Source organism: Ranitomeya imitator, chromosome 1 (assembly GCF_032444005.1).
Source record: "Ranitomeya imitator isolate aRanImi1 chromosome 1, aRanImi1.pri, whole genome shotgun sequence".
Lineage (NCBI taxonomy): Eukaryota > Metazoa > Chordata > Amphibia > Anura > Dendrobatidae > Ranitomeya > Ranitomeya imitator.
Genome location: NC_091282.1, coordinates 1,227,744,408 through 1,227,762,879, shown reverse-complemented (window position 1 = coordinate 1,227,762,879; position 18,472 = coordinate 1,227,744,408). Strand labels below are relative to the sequence as shown.

Below are 18,472 nucleotides of genomic sequence, written 5' to 3'. Positions count from 1 at the left end.
TACTGATCCTGAGCTACATCCTGTATTATACTCCAGAGCTGCACTCACTATTCTGCTGGTGCAGTCACTGTGTACATACATTATATTACTGATCCTGAGTTACATCCTGTATTATACTCCAGAGCTGCACTCACTATTCTGCTGGTGCAGTCACTGTGTACATACATTACATTACTGATCCTGAGCTACATCCTGTATTATACTCCAGAGCTGCACTCACTATTCTGCTGGTGCAGTCACTGTGTACATACATTACTGATCCTGAGTTACATCCTGTATTATACTCCAGAGCTGCACTCACTATTCTGCTGGTGCAGTCACGGTGTACATACATTACATTACTGATCCTGAGCTACATCCTGTATTATACTCCAGAGCTGCACTCACTATTCTGCTGGTGCAGTCACTGTGTACATACATTACATTACTGATCCTGAGTTACATCCTGTATTATACTCCAGAGCTGCACTCACTATTCTGCTGGTGCAGTCACTGTGTACATACATTACATTACTGATCCTGAGTTACATCCTGTATTATACCCCAAAGCTGCACTCACTATTCTGCTGGTGCAGTCACTGTGTACATACATTACTGATCCTGAGTTACCTCCTGTATTATACCCCAGAGCTGCACTCACTATTCTGCTGGTGCAGTCACTGTGTACATACATTACATTACTGATCCTGAGTTACATCATGTATTATACTCCAGAGCTGCACTCACTATTCTGCTGGTGCAGTCACTGTGTACATACATTACTGATCCTGAGTTACCTCCTGTATTATACCCCAGAGCTGCACTCACTATTCTGCTGGTGCAGTCACTGTGTACATACATTACTGATCCTGAGTTACCTCCTGTATTATACCCCAGAGCTGCACTCACTATTCTGCTGGTGCAGTCACTGTGTACATACATTACATTACTGATCCTGAGTTACATCATGTATTATACTCCAGAGCTGCACTCGCTATTCTGCTGGTGCAGTCACTGTGTACATACATTACATTACTGATCCTGAGTTACATCCTATATTATACTCCAGAGCTGCACTCACTATTCTGCTGGTGCAGTCACTGTGTATATACATTACATTACTGATCCTGAGTTACCTCCTGTATTATACCCCAGAGCTGCACTCACTATTCTGCTGGTGCAGTCACTGTGTACATACATTACATTACTGATCCTAAGTTACATCATGTATTATACTCCAGAGCTGCACTCGCTATTCCGCTGGTGCAGTCACTGTGTACATACATTACATTACTGATCCTGAGTTACATCCTATATTATACTCCAGAGCTGCACTCACTATTCTGCTGGTGCAGTCACTGTGTATATACATTACATTACTGATCCTGAGTTACATCCTGTATTATACCCCAGAGCGGGCGCTCACTATTCTGCTGGTGCAGTCACTGTGTACATACATTACATTACTGATCCTGAGTTACCTCCTGTATTATACTCCAGAGCTGCACTCACTATTCTGCTGGTGCAGTCACTGTGTACACACATTACATTACTGATCCTGAGTTACCTCCTGTATTATACCCCAGAGTTGCACTCACTATTCTGCTGGTGCAGTCACTGTGTACATACATTACATTACTGATCCTGAGTTACCTCCTGTATTATACCCCAGAGCTGCACTCACTATTCTGCTGGTGCAGTCACTGTGTACATACATTACATTACTGATCCTGAGTTACCTCCTGTATTATACCCCAGAGCTGCACTCACTATTCTGCTGGTGCAGTCACTGTGTACATACATTAAATTACTGATCCTGAGTTACCTCCTGTATTATACTCCAGAGCTGCACTCACTATTCTGCTGGTGCAGTCACTGTGTACACACATTACATTACTGATCCTGAGTTACCTCCTGTATTATACTCCAGAGCTGCACTCACTATTCTGCTGGTGCAGTCACTGTGTACATACATTACATTACTGATCCTGAGTTACATACTGTATTATACTCCAAAGCTGCACTCACTATTCTGCTGGTGCAGTCACTGTGTACACACATTACTGATCCTGAGTTACCTCTTGTATTATACCCCAGAGCTGCACTCACTATTCTGCTGGTGCAGTCACTGTGTACATACATTACATTACTGATCCTGAGTTACATCCTGTGTTATACTCCAGACCTGCACTCACTATTCTGCTGGTGCAGTCACTGTGTACATACATTACATTACTGATCCTGAGTTACATCCTATATTATACTCCAGAGCTGCACTCACTATTCTGCTGGTGCAGTCACTGTGTATATACATTACATCACTGATCCTGAGTTACATCATGTATTATACTCCAGAGCTGCACTCGCTATTCTGCTGGTGCAGTCACTGTGTACATACATTACTTACTGATCCTGAGTTACATCCTATATTATACTCCAGAGCTGCACTTACTATTCTGCTGGTGCAGTCACTGTGTATATACATTACATTACTGATCCTGAGTTACATCCTGTATTATACCCCAGAGCTGCGCTCACTATTCTGCTGGTGCAGTCACTGTGTACATACATTACATTACTGATCCTGAGTTACCTCCTGTATTATACTCCAGAGCTGCACTCACTATTCTGCTGGTGCAGTCACTGTGTACACACATTACATTACTGATCCTGAGTTACCTCCTGTATTATACCCCAGAGCTGCACTCACTATTCTGCTGGTGCAGTCACTGTGTACATACATTACATTACTGATCCGGAGTTACATCCTGTATTATACTCCAGAGCTGCACTCACTATTGTGCTGGTGCAGTCACTGTGTACATACATTACATTACTGATCCTGAGTTACCTCCTGTATTATACTCCAGACCTGTACTCACTATTCTGCTGGTGCAGTCACTGTGTACATACATTACATTACTGATCCTGAGTTACATACTGTATTATACTCCAGAGCTGCACTCACTATTCTGCTGGTGCAGTCACTGTGTACATACATTACATTACTGATCCTGAGTTACATCCTGTATTATACTCCAGAGCTGCACTCACTATTCTGCTGGTGCAGTCACTGTGTACATACATTACATTACTGATCCTGAGTTACATCCTGTATTATACTCCAGAGCTGCACTCACTATTCTGCTAGTGCAGTCACTGTGTACATACATTACATTACTGATCCTGAGTTACATCCTGTATTATACTCCAGAGCTGCACTCACTATTCTGCTGGTGCAGTCACTGTGTACATACATTACATTACTGATCCTGAGTTACATCCTGTATTATACTCCAGAGCTGCACTCACTATTCTGCTAGTGCAGTCACTGTGTACATACATTACATTACTGATCCTGAGTTACATCCTGTATTATACTCCAGAGCTGCACTCACTATTCTGCTGGTGCAGTCACTGTGTACATACATTACATTACTGATCCTGAGTTACATCCTGTATTATACTCCAGAGCTGCACTCACTATTCTGCTGGTGCAGTCACTGTGTACATACATTACTGATCCTGAGTTACATCCTGTATTATACCCCAGAGCTGCACTCACTATTCTGCTGGTGCAGTCACTGTGTACATACATTACTGATCCTGAGTTACATACTGTATTATACTCCAAAGCTGCACTCACTATTCTGCTGGTGCAGTCACTGTGTACACACATTACATTACTGATCCTGAGTTACCTCCTGTATTATACTCCAGAGCTGCACTCACTATTCTGCTGGTGCAGTCACTGTGTACATACATTACATTACTGATCCTGAGTTACATCCTGTATTATACCCCAGAGCTGCACTCACTATTCTGCTGGTGCAGTCACTGTGTACATACATTACATTACTGATCCTGAGTTGCCTCCTGTATTATACCCCAGAGCTGCACTCACTATTCTGCTGGTGCAGTCACTGTGTACATACATTACATTACTGATCCTGAGTTACATCCTGTATTATACTCCAGAGCTGCACTCACTATTCTGCTGGTGCAGTCACTGTGTACATACATTACTGATCCTGAGTTACATACTGTATTATACTCCAAAGCTGCACTCACTATTCTGCTGGTGCAGTCACTGTGTACATACATTACATTACTGATCCTGAGTTATATCCTGTATTATACCCCAGAGCTGCACTCACTATTCTGCTGGTGCAGTCACTGTGTACATACATTACATTACTGATCCTGAGTTACATCCTGTATTATACCCCAGAGCTGCACTCACTATTCTGCTGGTGCAGTCACTGTGTACATACATTACATTACTGATCCTGAGTTACCTCCTGTATTATTCTCAAGAGCTGCACTCACTATTCTGCTGGTGCAGTCACTGTGTACATACATTACATTACTGATCCGGAGTTACATCCTGTATTATACTCCAGAGCTGCACTCACTATTGTGCTGGTGCAGTCACTGTGTACATACATTACATTACTGATCCTGAGTTACCTCCTGTATTATACTCCAGACCTGTACTCACTATTCTGCTGGTGCAGTCACTGTGTACATACATTACATTACTGATCCTGAGTTACATACTGTATTATACTCCAGAGCTGCACTCACTATTCTGCTGGTGCAGTCACTGTGTACATACATTACATTACTGATCCTGAGTTACATCCTGTATTATACTCCAGAGCTGCACTCACTATTCTGCTGGTGCAGTCACTGTGTACATACATTACATTACTGATCCTGAGTTACATCCTGTATTATACTCCAGAGCTGCACTCACTATTCTGCTAGTGCAGTCACTGTGTACATACATTACATTACTGATCCTGAGTTACATCCTGTATTATACTCCAGAGCTGCACTCACTATTCTGCTGGTGCAGTCACTGTGTACATACATTACATTACTGATCCTGAGTTACATCCTGTATTATACTCCAGAGCTGCACTCACTATTCTGCTAGTGCAGTCACTGTGTACATACATTACATTACTGATCCTGAGTTACATCCTGTATTATACTCCAGAGCTGCACTCACTATTCTGCTGGTGCAGTCACTGTGTACATACATTACATTACTGATCCTGAGTTACATCCTGTATTATACTCCAGAGCTGCACTCACTATTCTGCTGGTGCAGTCACTGTGTACATACATTACTGATCCTGAGTTACATCCTGTATTATACCCCAGAGCTGCACTCACTATTCTGCTGGTGCAGTCACTGTGTACATACATTACTGATCCTGAGTTACATACTGTATTATACTCCAAAGCTGCACTCACTATTCTGCTGGTGCAGTCACTGTGTACACACATTACATTACTGATCCTGAGTTACCTCCTGTATTATACTCCAGAGCTGCACTCACTATTCTGCTGGTGCAGTCACTGTGTACATACATTACATTACTGATCCTGAGTTACATCCTGTATTATACCCCAGAGCTGCACTCACTATTCTGCTGGTGCAGTCACTGTGTACATACATTACATTACTGATCCTGAGTTGCCTCCTGTATTATACCCCAGAGCTGCACTCACTATTCTGCTGGTGCAGTCACTGTGTACATACATTACATTACTGATCCTGAGTTACATCCTGTATTATACTCCAGAGCTGCACTCACTATTCTGCTGGTGCAGTCACTGTGTACATACATTACTGATCCTGAGTTACATACTGTATTATACTCCAAAGCTGCACTCACTATTCTGCTGGTGCAGTCACTGTGTACATACATTACATTACTGATCCTGAGTTATATCCTGTATTATACCCCAGAGCTGCACTCACTATTCTGCTGGTGCAGTCACTGTGTACATACATTACATTACTGATCCTGAGTTACATCCTGTATTATACCCCAGAGCTGCACTCACTATTCTGCTGGTGCAGTCACTGTGTACATACATTACATTACTGATCCTGAGTTACCTCCTGTATTATTCTCAAGAGCTGCACTCACTATTCTGCTGGTGCAGTCGCTGTGTACACACATTAGTTTCTGTACTTTGTACAGTCACAGACTCTTCTCTCCGATGATTCTTACTTGGAAGTCCTGCGGTTTGTTGGACAGCTGTGTTTTGGGCGCGCTGCTCTTCTTCTTCCTTTTTGCCCCCTGAACAGGCAGGACGGCTGTGAATTTCTTGGGCAGGCTCGGCGGCTGCTCTGATCCTGGCATTAGGGACGTGGTTTCTCCCTCATCTCCGGTGCCTCCTTGCTCCTCGGTGTCGTCCTCCATTGTGGAATCTAGAAAGAAAGTCCATTTTCCAACCAATATATTCTAAGCCTACACTACAGCAGGAAACGCACAAATGTACATGTAATTACTGCATGTGAGCACCAGAGGGCACTGTTCATTTCAACATTACAAGATGACAATTATTACATAGTAACATAGTAACATAGTTAGTAAGGCCGAAAAAAGACATTTGTCCATCCAGTTCAGCCTATATTCCATCATAATAAATCCCCAGATCTACGTCCTTCTACAGAACCTAATAATTGTATGATACAATATTGTTCTGCTCCAGGAAGACATCCAGGCCTCTCTTGAACCCCTCGACTGAGTTCGCCATCACCACCTCCTCAGGCAAGCAATTCCAGATTCTCACTGCCCTAACAGTAAAGAATCCTCTTCTATGTTGGTGGAAAAACCTTCTCTCCTCCAGACGCAAAGAATGCCCCCTTGTGCCCGTCACCTTCCTTGGTATAAACAGATCCTCAGCGAGATATTTGTATTGTCCCCTTATATACTTATACATGGTTATTAGATCGCCCCTCAGTCGTCTTTTTTCTAGACTAAATAATCCTAATTTCTCTAATCTATCTGGGTATTGTAGTTCTCCCATCCCCTTTATTAATTTTGTTGCCCTCCTTTGTACTCTCTCTAGTTCCATTATATCCTTCCTGAGCACCGGTGCCCAAAACTGGACACAGTCCAGTGCGGTCTAACTAGGGATTTGTACAGAGGCAGTATAATGCTCTCATCATGTGTATCCAGACCTCTTTTAATGCTCCCCATGATCCTGTTTGCCTTGGCAGCTGCTGCCTGGCACTGGCTGCTCCAGGTAAGTTTATCATTAACTAGGATCCCCAAGTCCTTCTCCCTGTCAGATTTACCCAGGGGTTTCCCGTTCAGTGTGTAATGGTGATATTGATTCCCTCTTCCCATGTGTATAACCTTACATTTATCATTGTTAAACCTCATCTGCCACCTTTCAGCCCAAGTTTCCAACTTATCCAGATCCATCTGTAGCAGAATACTATCTTCTCTTGTATTAACTGCTTTACATAGTTTTGTATCATCTGCAAATATCGATATTTTACTGTGTAAACCTTCTACCAGATCATTAATGAATATGTTGAAGAGAACAGGTCCCAATACTGACCCCTGCGGTACCCCACTGGTCACAGCGACCCAGTTAGAGACTATACCATTTATAACCACCCTCTGCTTTCTATCACTAAGCCAGTTACTAACCCATTTACACACATGTTCCCCCAGACCAAGCATTCTCATTTTGTGTACCAACCTCTTGTGCGGCACGGTATCAAACGCTTTGGAAAAATCGAGATATACCACGTCCAATGACTCACCGTGGTCCAGTCTATAGCTTACCTCTTCATAAAAACTGATTAGATTGGTTTGACAGGAGCGATTTCTCATAAACCCATGCTGATATGGAGTTAAACAGTTCTCATTGAGATAATCCAGAATAACATCCCTCAGAAACCCTTCAAATATTTTACCAACAATAGAGGTTAGACTTACTGGCCTATAATTTCCAGGTTCACTTTTAGAGCCCTTTTTGAATATTGGCACCACATTTGCTATGCGCCAGTCCTGCGGAACAGACCCCGTCGCTATAGAGTCCCTAAAAATAAGAAATAATGGTTTATCTATTACATTACTTAGTTCTCTTAGTACTCGTGGGTGTATGCCATCCGGACCCGGAGATTTATCTATTTTAATCTTATTTAGCCGGTTTCGCACCTCTTCTTGGGTTAGATTGGTGACCCTTAATATAGGGTTTTCATTGTTTCTTGGGATTTCACCTAGCATTTCATTTTCCACCGTGAATACCGTGGAGAAGGAGGTGTTTAATATGTTAGCTTTTTCCTCGTCATCTACAACCATTCTTTCCTCACTATTTTTTAAGGGGCCTACATTTTCAGTTTTTATTCTTTTACTATTGATATAGTTGAAGAACAGTTTGGGATTAGTTTTACTCTCCTTAGCAATGTGCTTCTCTGTTTCCTTTTTGGCAGCTTTAATTAGTTTTTTAGATAAAGTATTTTTCTCCCTATAGTTTTTTAGAGCTTCAATGGTGCCATCCTGCTTTAGTAGTGCAAATGCTTTCTTTTTACTGTTAATTGCCTGTCTTACTTCTTTGTTTAGCCACATTGGGTTTTTCCTATTTCTAGTCCTTTTATTCCCACAAGGTATAAACCGCTTACACTGCCTATTTAGGATGTTCTTAAACATTTCCCATTTATTATCTGTATTCTCATTTCTGAGGATATTGTCCCAGTCTACCAGATTAAGGGCATCTCTAAGCTGGTCAAACTTTGCCTTCCTAAAGTTCAGTGTTTTTGTGACTCCCTGACAAGTCCCCCTAGTGAAAGACAGGTGAAACTGCACAATATTGTGGTCGCTATTTCCTAAATGCCCAACCACCTGCAGATTTGTTATTCTGTCAGGTCTATTAGATAGTATTAGGTCTAAAAGTGCTGCTCCTCTGGTTGGATTCTGCACCAATTGTGAAAGATAATTTTTCTTGGTTATTAGCAGAAACCTGTTGCCTTTATGGGTTTCACAGGTTTCTGTTTCCCAGTTAATATCCGGGTAGTTAAAGTCCCCCATAACCAGGACCTCATTATGGGTTGCAGCTTCATCTATCTGCTTTAGAAGTAGACTTTCCATGCTTTCTGTTATATTTGGGGGTTTGTAACAGACCCCAATGAGAATTTTGTTACCATTTTTCCCTCCATGAATTTCGACCCATATGGACTCGACATCCTCATTTCCTTCGCTAATATCCTCCCTTAAAGTGGACTTTAGACAAGACTTTACATAGAGACAAACCCCTCCTCCTCTCCGATTTTTACGATCCTTTCTAAACAGACTGTAACCCTGTAAGTTAACTGCCCAGTCATAGCTTTCATCTAACCATGTCTCGGTTATTCCCACTATGTCAAAGTTACCTGTAGATATTTCTGCTTCTAGTTCTTCCATCTTGTTTGTCAGGCTTCTGGCGTTTGCGAGCATGCAGTTTAGAGGATTTTGTTTTGTTCCAATCTCCTCGCTGTGGATTGTTTTAGAAATGTTCTTACCTCCCTTCTGAGTATGTTTTCCTGGGTCGTCTTTGTTCGAGTCTAATGTTTTTCTTCCCGTCCCCTCTTCTTCTAGTTTAACGCCCTCCTGATGAGTGTAGCGAGTCTTCTGGCGAATGTGTGTTTCCCAGGTTTGTTGAGGTGTAGTCCATCTCTGGCGAGGAGTCCATCGTACCAGTAATTCACACCGTGGTCCAGGAATCCAAATCCTTGTTGTCTGCACCATCGTCTTAGCCAGTTGTTTGCATCAAGGATCCTGTTCCATCTCCTGGTGCCATGCCCGTCTACTGGAAGGATAGAAGAAAAAACTACCTGTGCATCCAGTTCCTTTACTTTCTTCCCCAACTCTTCAAAGTCCTTGCAGATTGTCGGTAGGTCCTTCCTTGCCATGTCATTGGTGCCAACATGTATCAGAAGAAATGGGTGGACGTCCTTGGAGCTGAAGAGCTTTGGTATCCTATCGGTCACATCCTTGATCATCGCACCTGGAAGGCAGCATACTTCTCTTGCAGTTATGTCCGGTCTGCAGATGGCTGCTTCGGTGCCTCTCAGTAGTGAGTCTCCCACCACCACCACTCTTCGTTGCTTCTTGGCTGTACTTTTTGCTGTCACTTGTTGCTGTGTGCCCTTTTCTTTTTTGCTTGCTGGTATTGCTTCATCCTTAGGTGTGCCATCTTCATCCTCTACAAAGATTTGATATCGGTTCTTCAGTTGTGTGGTTGGTGATTTCTCCATGGTCTTCTTGCTTCTTTTGGTCACATGCTTCCACTCATCTGCTTTTGGAGGTTCTCTGACACTTTTTTCACCTTCTGTGACCAGTAGAGATGCTTCTGTTCTGTCTAGAAAGTCTTCATTCTCTTTGATGAGTTTCAAAGTTGCTATTCTTTCTTCCAGACCCCGCACCTTTTCTTCTAAAAGGGCCACTAGTCTACACTTCTGACAGGTGAAATTGGATTCTTCTTCTGGTCGATCTGTGAACATGTAGCACATGCTGCAGCTCACCATGTAGGTTGTCACATCTGCCATGTTGCTCCTAGATCCTGCTGACTTGCTGTGTGTTTTCCTTCTTGTGTAATCTACTCAGCCAAGCTCTCTTGCATTAATGTCCTTACGGCGCGCGGTTTGGTGATGCTTTCCAAGCAGCTGGTCCCGGCTGTACCCAACGATCTTCTAGCTTAGGGAGACTCCTTGCTTTTCCCAGAAGGCTCCTGGAATATGCAAATTAGCCTCCTCTAGCTTGAATCCCTGGTTTGGTGATGCTTTCCAAGCAGCTGGTCCCGGCTGTACCCAACGATCTTCTAGCTTAGGGAGACTCCTTGCTTTTCCCAGAAGGCTCCTGGAATATGCAAATTAGCCTCCTCTAGCTTGAATCCCTGGTTTGGTGATGCTTTCCAAGCAGCTGGTCCCGGCTGTACCCAACGATCTTCTAGCTTAGGGAGACTCCTTGCTTTTCCCAGAAGGCTCCTGGAATATGCAAATTAGCCTCCTCTAGCTTGAATCCCTGGTTTGGTGATGCTTTCCAAGCAGCTGGTCCCGGCTGTACCCAACGATCTTCTAGCTTAGGGAGACTCCTTGCTTTTCCCAGAAGGCTCCTGGAATATGCAAATTAGCCTCCTCTAGCTTGAATCCCTGGTTAGCGTATTAGCCAGACGTGGGTAATTACTATTTACTAATTACTATTTCTGACCACTAGAGGTTCATGTACATTCACCTAGATATGTGTAATTACTATATCTGCCCACTGGCCTGCAATGTTTACTTATATTCAGCCCAATATGTGTAATTATTCTATCTTACCACAGGAGGGCGCAGTTAGTTTACAATCAGCCAGACATATAATTACTATATCTGACCACTAGAGGTCACTGTTCATTTACAGTCGGCCCAATGTGTGCAATTATTCTGTGTGACCACTGGAGGTCACTATTCATTTACACAGGAAAGATATATAACTTGGTAGACAGAAAAATATTTAGAATTGAGAGTCCTCAGTGGTTGATACCTATTAATGGCGAACTGAAAAGATGGTAACAAATTACAAGCCATCGACACTACATACACCTCTTCATCAGGCAAAGACTAAAGCAAATTCTGAAGAATCACATATTTATGCACAACACAGCACAGAACTGTCATTACGTGAGAGTGATAAGTGATAAACAGTTGTCTATAAATATTGGGCCAGCTCCTAGATAAGGAATGTTTTATTGTCCTGTGATTAGGGTCTCTGTTGTGATGACCCCTTATAGTCTGAGGGGCAAGTTCTTTAATTGATGTAAAAAGACATAAAATCATGCGACACATTCATTCCTGCACTGAGAGTGTCAAAGGTCGTCATCAGTTTATATTCCCAGACTCTTCTGTGTCTCTGAGATTTGAAGTTACCTTTTAGTACAAGTAATTTCATGTCCATAATGCTGTGATATGGGAGACAGAAATGTATTGCCACAGGTAGATCCATTCTTTTTTCTCTTATTGTGTGGCGATGAAAATTCATCCTTGTTCTCAGCTTCTGCCCTGTCTCCCACACATACAGACCCACATTTAGTACAAATAATTAAGTACACCCCATTAGAAGTGACGCAGCTGAAGGTACCTGGTATCTCATTGGGGATCATTATCTTGTCCGTGGTCATTATAATTGGACAGGTTTTACATTTTTTCTGGTTGCAAGGAAAGGTTCCTGCAGCTGTTGGAGGACAGGGAGCTATTTACAATGATGCTTCTTAGATTTGGGGGCTGCCTAAAACACAGTAGTGGGGGGTCTGGAAAAAATGGATTGTAATCGGCATCTTTTTGTAGTAAAGGTTGTAATTTCCGTGCAGCTCCCCTTAGCACCTCCAGATCTGAATTGTAGGTGACTACTAGAGGCACCCGGTTATTTTCTTCTTTAGCTTTGTAATGTAGCAGGTGATTCCTTGATATTCCGGTGGTTCTTGTGATCTGATTTTCAGTTGTTCTTGGATGGTCGCCCGGATTCAAAAAGGTCTTTCTGAGGCGACCAAGGTGTTCATCCCTGTCCATGGGGTTGGAACATATACGATTGTATCTGATGGCTTGGCTGTAGACAATGGAGATTTTTATGTGTTTTGGATGGAAACTGTCCCATTTAAGGTATGTTGGACGGTCGATTGGCTTCTGATACAGGGATGTCTCCATTTTAATGTTCTGCAGCCTAATGATGGTGTCCAAAAAGTTAATTTCAGTGCAGGAGTAGTTGAGTGTTAAGTTGATGGTTGGATGAAGTTAATTAAACTGTTCATGGAACGTCTTTAGCTGCGGCTCAGACTCCGTCCAGATGATTAAAATATCATCAATGTAACGGCGATAGGCCTGATGGGACATGAGGACAAAAAGTCGCCTTCAAGCTCGGCCATGAACAGATTTGCATACTGCGGGGCCATTTTACTGCCCATCGCTGTGCCAGTCTCCTGTAGATAGATCTTCTTGTCAAACTCAAAGTAATTGTGGCTGAGGATGAATTTTATAAGTTTCACCACAGAATCAGTATCAGTCCCTGTGTTTTCCAGGAAGAATTTGCAGCCATTTAATAGACTTTCTGGTATCAGGTCATCGGCTCTTGTGGATTTCTCAGGCAGACAACTTGTTTAGTTCCTTGTAATAGTCGATAGTCAGTGGTCGATACCTTTTATTATTTAACATTGAGCCAATGTGTGTAATTATTCTATGTGACCACTGGAGGGCGCTGTTCACTTACATTCACCCAATGTGTGTACGGTAATTATTCTATGTGACCACTGGAGGGCGCTGTCCAATCCTAAATTTCTATCACTGAGCTCCACGGATTGAGATATTATTTTTGGAAAACTATAATTATTGGAGAAGATCATCGAATGTAAAATGGAACCACAACTTCATAAATACCCACGGATTTCAGTATGAAAACAAATAACAAGCAGGCTTCCCATACCTCCCAACCTCTGAAGAAGGCAAAGAGGGACAAAAGTAGCAGCGCGCGCTGTGGCAAATTTTAGGCCACGCCCCTGACCACACTCATTTCGTAACTAGTCACACCCATATCCACGCCCCAACCACACCCATTTAGCACTGCTGATCACTCTGTTTCATAAACAATAATTGTAAACAGAAAAAAATATGGCCACACAGTGCTCCATACTGTATAATGGCCACACAGTGCTCTATACTGTATAATGACCCCACATGATGCTCCATACTGTATAATGGCCACACAGTGCTCTATACTGTATAATGACCCCACATGATGCTCCATACTGTATAATGGCCACACATGATGCTCCATACTGTATAATGACCACACAGTGCTCCATACTATATAATGGCCCCACGATGCTCCATACTGTATAATGGCCACACAGTGCTCCATACTGTATAATGGCCACACATGATGCTCCATACTGTATAATGGCCACACAGTGCTCCATACTGTATAATGACCACACAGTGCTCCATACTGTATAATGGCCACACATGATGCTCCATACTGTATAATGGCCACACAGTGCTCCATACTGTATAATGGCCACACAGTGCTCCATACTGTATAATGGCCACACATGATGCTCCATACTGTATAATGGCCACACAGTGCTCCATACTGTATAATGACCACACAGTGCTCCATACTGTATAATGACCACACAGTGCTCCATACTGTATAATGGCCCCACGATGCTCCATACTGTATAATGGCCACACAGTGCTCCATACTGTATAATGGCCCCACGATGCTCCATACTGTATAATGGCCACACATGTTGCTCCATACTGTATAATGGCCACACATGATGCTCCATATTGTATAATGGCCCCACATGTTGCTCCATACTGTATAATGGCCACACATGATGCTCCATACTGTATAATGGCCACACAGTGCTCCATACTGTATAATGGCCACACATGTTGCTCCATACTGTATAATGGTCCCACATGATGCTCCATACTGTATAATAGCCACACATGATGCTCCATACTGTATAAGGCCACACTTGATGCTCCATACTGTATAATGGCCCCACATGATGCTCCATACTGTATAATAGCCACACATGATGCTCCATACTGTATAAGGCCACACATGATGCTCCATACTGTATAAGGCCACACTTGATGCTCCATACTGTATAATGGTCCCACATGATGCTCCATACTGTATAAGGCCACACATGATGCTCCATACTGTATAATGGCCACACATGATGCTCTATACTGTATAATGGCCTGATGCTCCATACTGTATAATGGCCCGATGCTCCATACTGTATAATGGCCACACATCATGCTCCATACTGTATAATGGCCCCACATGATGCTCCATACTGTATAATAGCCACACATGATGCTCCATACTGTATAAGGCCACACTTGATGCTCCATACTGTATAATGGCCCCACATGATGCTCCATACTGTATAATAGCCACACATGATGCTCCATACTGTATAAGGCCACACATGATGCTCCATACTGTATAAGGCCACACATGATGCTCCATACTGTATAATGGCCACACATGATGCTCCATACTGTATAAGGCCACACTTGATGCTCCATACTGTATAATGGTCCCACATGATGCTCCATACTGTATAATAGCCACACATGATGCTCCATACTGTATAAGGCCACACTTGATGCTCCATACTGTATAATGGCCCCACATGATGCTCCATACTGTATAATGGCCCCACATGATGCTCCATACTGTATAATGGCCACATGATGCTCTATACTGTATAATGGCCCGATGCTCCATACTGTATAATGGCCTGATGCTCCATACTTTATAATGGCCACACATGATGCTCCATACTGTATAATGGCCCCACATGATGCTCCATACTGTATAATGGCCACATGTGATGCTCCATACTGTATAATGACTGCACATGATGCTCCATACTGCATAATGAATGCACATGATGCTCCATACTGTATAATGGCCGCACATGATGCTCCATACTGTATAATGGCCCCACATGATGCTCCATACTGTATAATGGCCCCACATGATGCTCCATACTATATAATGGCCCCACATGATGCTCCACACTGTATAATGGCCCCACATGATGATGCCAGTGTACAGTCGGGGCTGTAGATGTGTTCCAGCAGCTCCGCTTACAATGCAGGCACAGATTTCACCACCTGTCGCTGTCCACACTGCTACCTCACAGATCCTGCACATTGCAATGTAGCACAGCTCTGTGAAATCTACTGGCTCCACACACACACACACACACACACACACACATCTACTGGCTCCACAAACACATCTACTGTCTCCACACACATACATCTACTGGCTCCACACACACATCTACTGGCTCCACACACACACACATCTACTGGCTACACACACACACACATCTACTGGCTCCACACACAGACACATCTACTGGCTACACACACACATCTACTGGCTCCACACACACACACACATGTACTGGCTACACACAAACACACACATCTACTGGCTCCACACACACACACATCTACTGGCTCCACACACACACACACATCTACTGGCTCCACACACACAGACACACACACACACATCTACTGGCTACACACACACAGACACACACACACACACATCTACTGGCTACACACACACATCTACTGGCTCCACACACACACACATCTACTGGCTACACACACACACACATCTACTGGCTCCACACACACACACACACACACATCTACTGGCTCCACACACACACACATCTACTGGCTCCACACACATCTACTGGCTCCACACACACATCTACTGGCTCCACACACATCTACTGGCTCCACACACACACACATCTACTGGCTCCACACACACACATCTACTGGCTCCACACACACACACATCTACTGGCTCCACACACACACACATCTACTGGCTACACACACATCTACTGGCTACACACACACACAGACACACACACACACATCTACTGGCTACACAGACACACACACACACAGACACATCTACTGGCTCCACACACACACAGACACACACACATCTACTGGCTCCACACACACACACACACACACACACACACATCTACTGGCTCCACACACACACACATCTACTGGCTCCACACACACAGACACACACACACATCTACTGGCTCCACACACACACACACACACACACACATCTACTGGCTCCACAAACACACACATCTACTGGCTCCACACACACACATGTACTGGCTCCACACACACATCTACTGGCTCCACACACACATCTACTGGCTCCACACACACACACATCTACTGGCTCCACACACACACACATCTACTGGCTACACACACACATCTACTGGCTCCACACACACACACATCTACTGGCTACACACACACACATCTACTGGCTCCACACACACACATCTACTGGCTCCACACACACACATGTACTGGCTCCACACACACACCTACTGGCTCCACACACACACCTACTGGCTCCACACACACACATCTACTGGCTACACACACACATCTACTGGCTACACACACACATGTACTGGCTCCACACACACATCTACTGGCTCCACACACACACACATCTACTGGCTACACACATACATCTACTGGCTCCACACACACATCTACTGGCTCCACACACACACACATCTACTGGCTCCACACACACACATCTACTGGCTCCACACACACACATCTCCTGGCTCCACACACACACACATCTACTGGCTCCACACACACACATGTACTGGCTCCACACACACATCTACTGGCTACACACACACATCTACTGGCTCCACACACATCTACTGGCTCCACACACACACATCTACTGGCTCCACACACACACATCTACTGGCTCCACACACACACATGTACTGGCTCCACACACACATCTACTAGCTCCACACACACACACATCTACTGGCTCCACACACACACATCTACTGGCTCCACACACACACATCTACTGGCTACACACACACATCTACTGGCTCCACACACACACATGTACTGGCTCCACACACACATCTACTGGCTCCACACACACATCTACTGGCTCCACACACACACACATCTACTGGCTCCACACACACACATCTACTGGCTCCACACACACACATCTACTGGCTCCACACACACACACATCTACTGGCTCCACACACACACACATCTACTGGCTCCACACACACACATCTACTGGCTCCACACACACACACACACACACACACACATCTACTGGCTCCACACACACACATCTACTGGCTACACACACACATCTACTGGCTCCACACACACACATCTACTGGCTCCACACACACACATCTACTGGCTCCACACACACACACATCTACTGGCTCCACACACACACATCTACTGGCTCCACACACACACACATCTACTGGCTACACACACACACACACATCTACTGGCTCCACACACACACATCTACTGGCTACACACACACATCTACTGGCTCCACACACAGACACATCTACTGGCTCCACACACACATCTACTGGCTCCACACACACACACACATCTACTGGCTCCACACACACACACATCTACTGGCTCCACACACACACACATCTACTGGCTCCACACACACACATCTACTGGCTCCACACACACATCTACTGGCTCCACACACACACATCTACTGGCTCCACACACACATCTACTGGCTACACACACACATCTACTGGCTCCACACACAGACACATCTACTGGCTCCACACACACACACATCTACTGGCTACACACACACACATCTACTGGCCACACACACACATCTACTGGCTCCACACACAGACACATCTACTGGCTCCACACACACACATCTACTGGCTCCACACACACACACATCTACTGGCTCCACACACACATCTACTGGCTCCACACACACACACATCTACTGGCTACACACACACACATCTACTGGCTACACACACACACATCTACTGGCTCCACACACACATCTACTGGCTCCACACACAGACACATCTACTGGCTCCACACATACATCTACTGGCTCCACACACACACATCTACTGGCTCCACACACAGACACATCTACTAGCTCCACACACACACATCTACTGGCTCCACACACACACATCTACTGGCTCCACACACACACATCTACTGGCTCCACACACACACATCTACTGGCTACACACACATACATCTACT

General features: G+C 44.2%; 1 protein-coding gene across 1 annotated transcript in view; it reads right to left on the bottom strand.

Annotated features, from left to right (window-relative positions):
* DYSF (dysferlin) overlaps positions 1–18,472 on the bottom strand; it is a 384,808-nt gene that overhangs the window by 321,159 nt on the left and 45,177 nt on the right. The window contains exon 5 of the mRNA XM_069745121.1: positions 6,012–6,211. Coding sequence (XP_069601222.1) covers positions 6,012–6,211 — 200 coding nt within the window. The remainder of the gene's footprint in view (positions 1–6,011; positions 6,212–18,472) is intronic.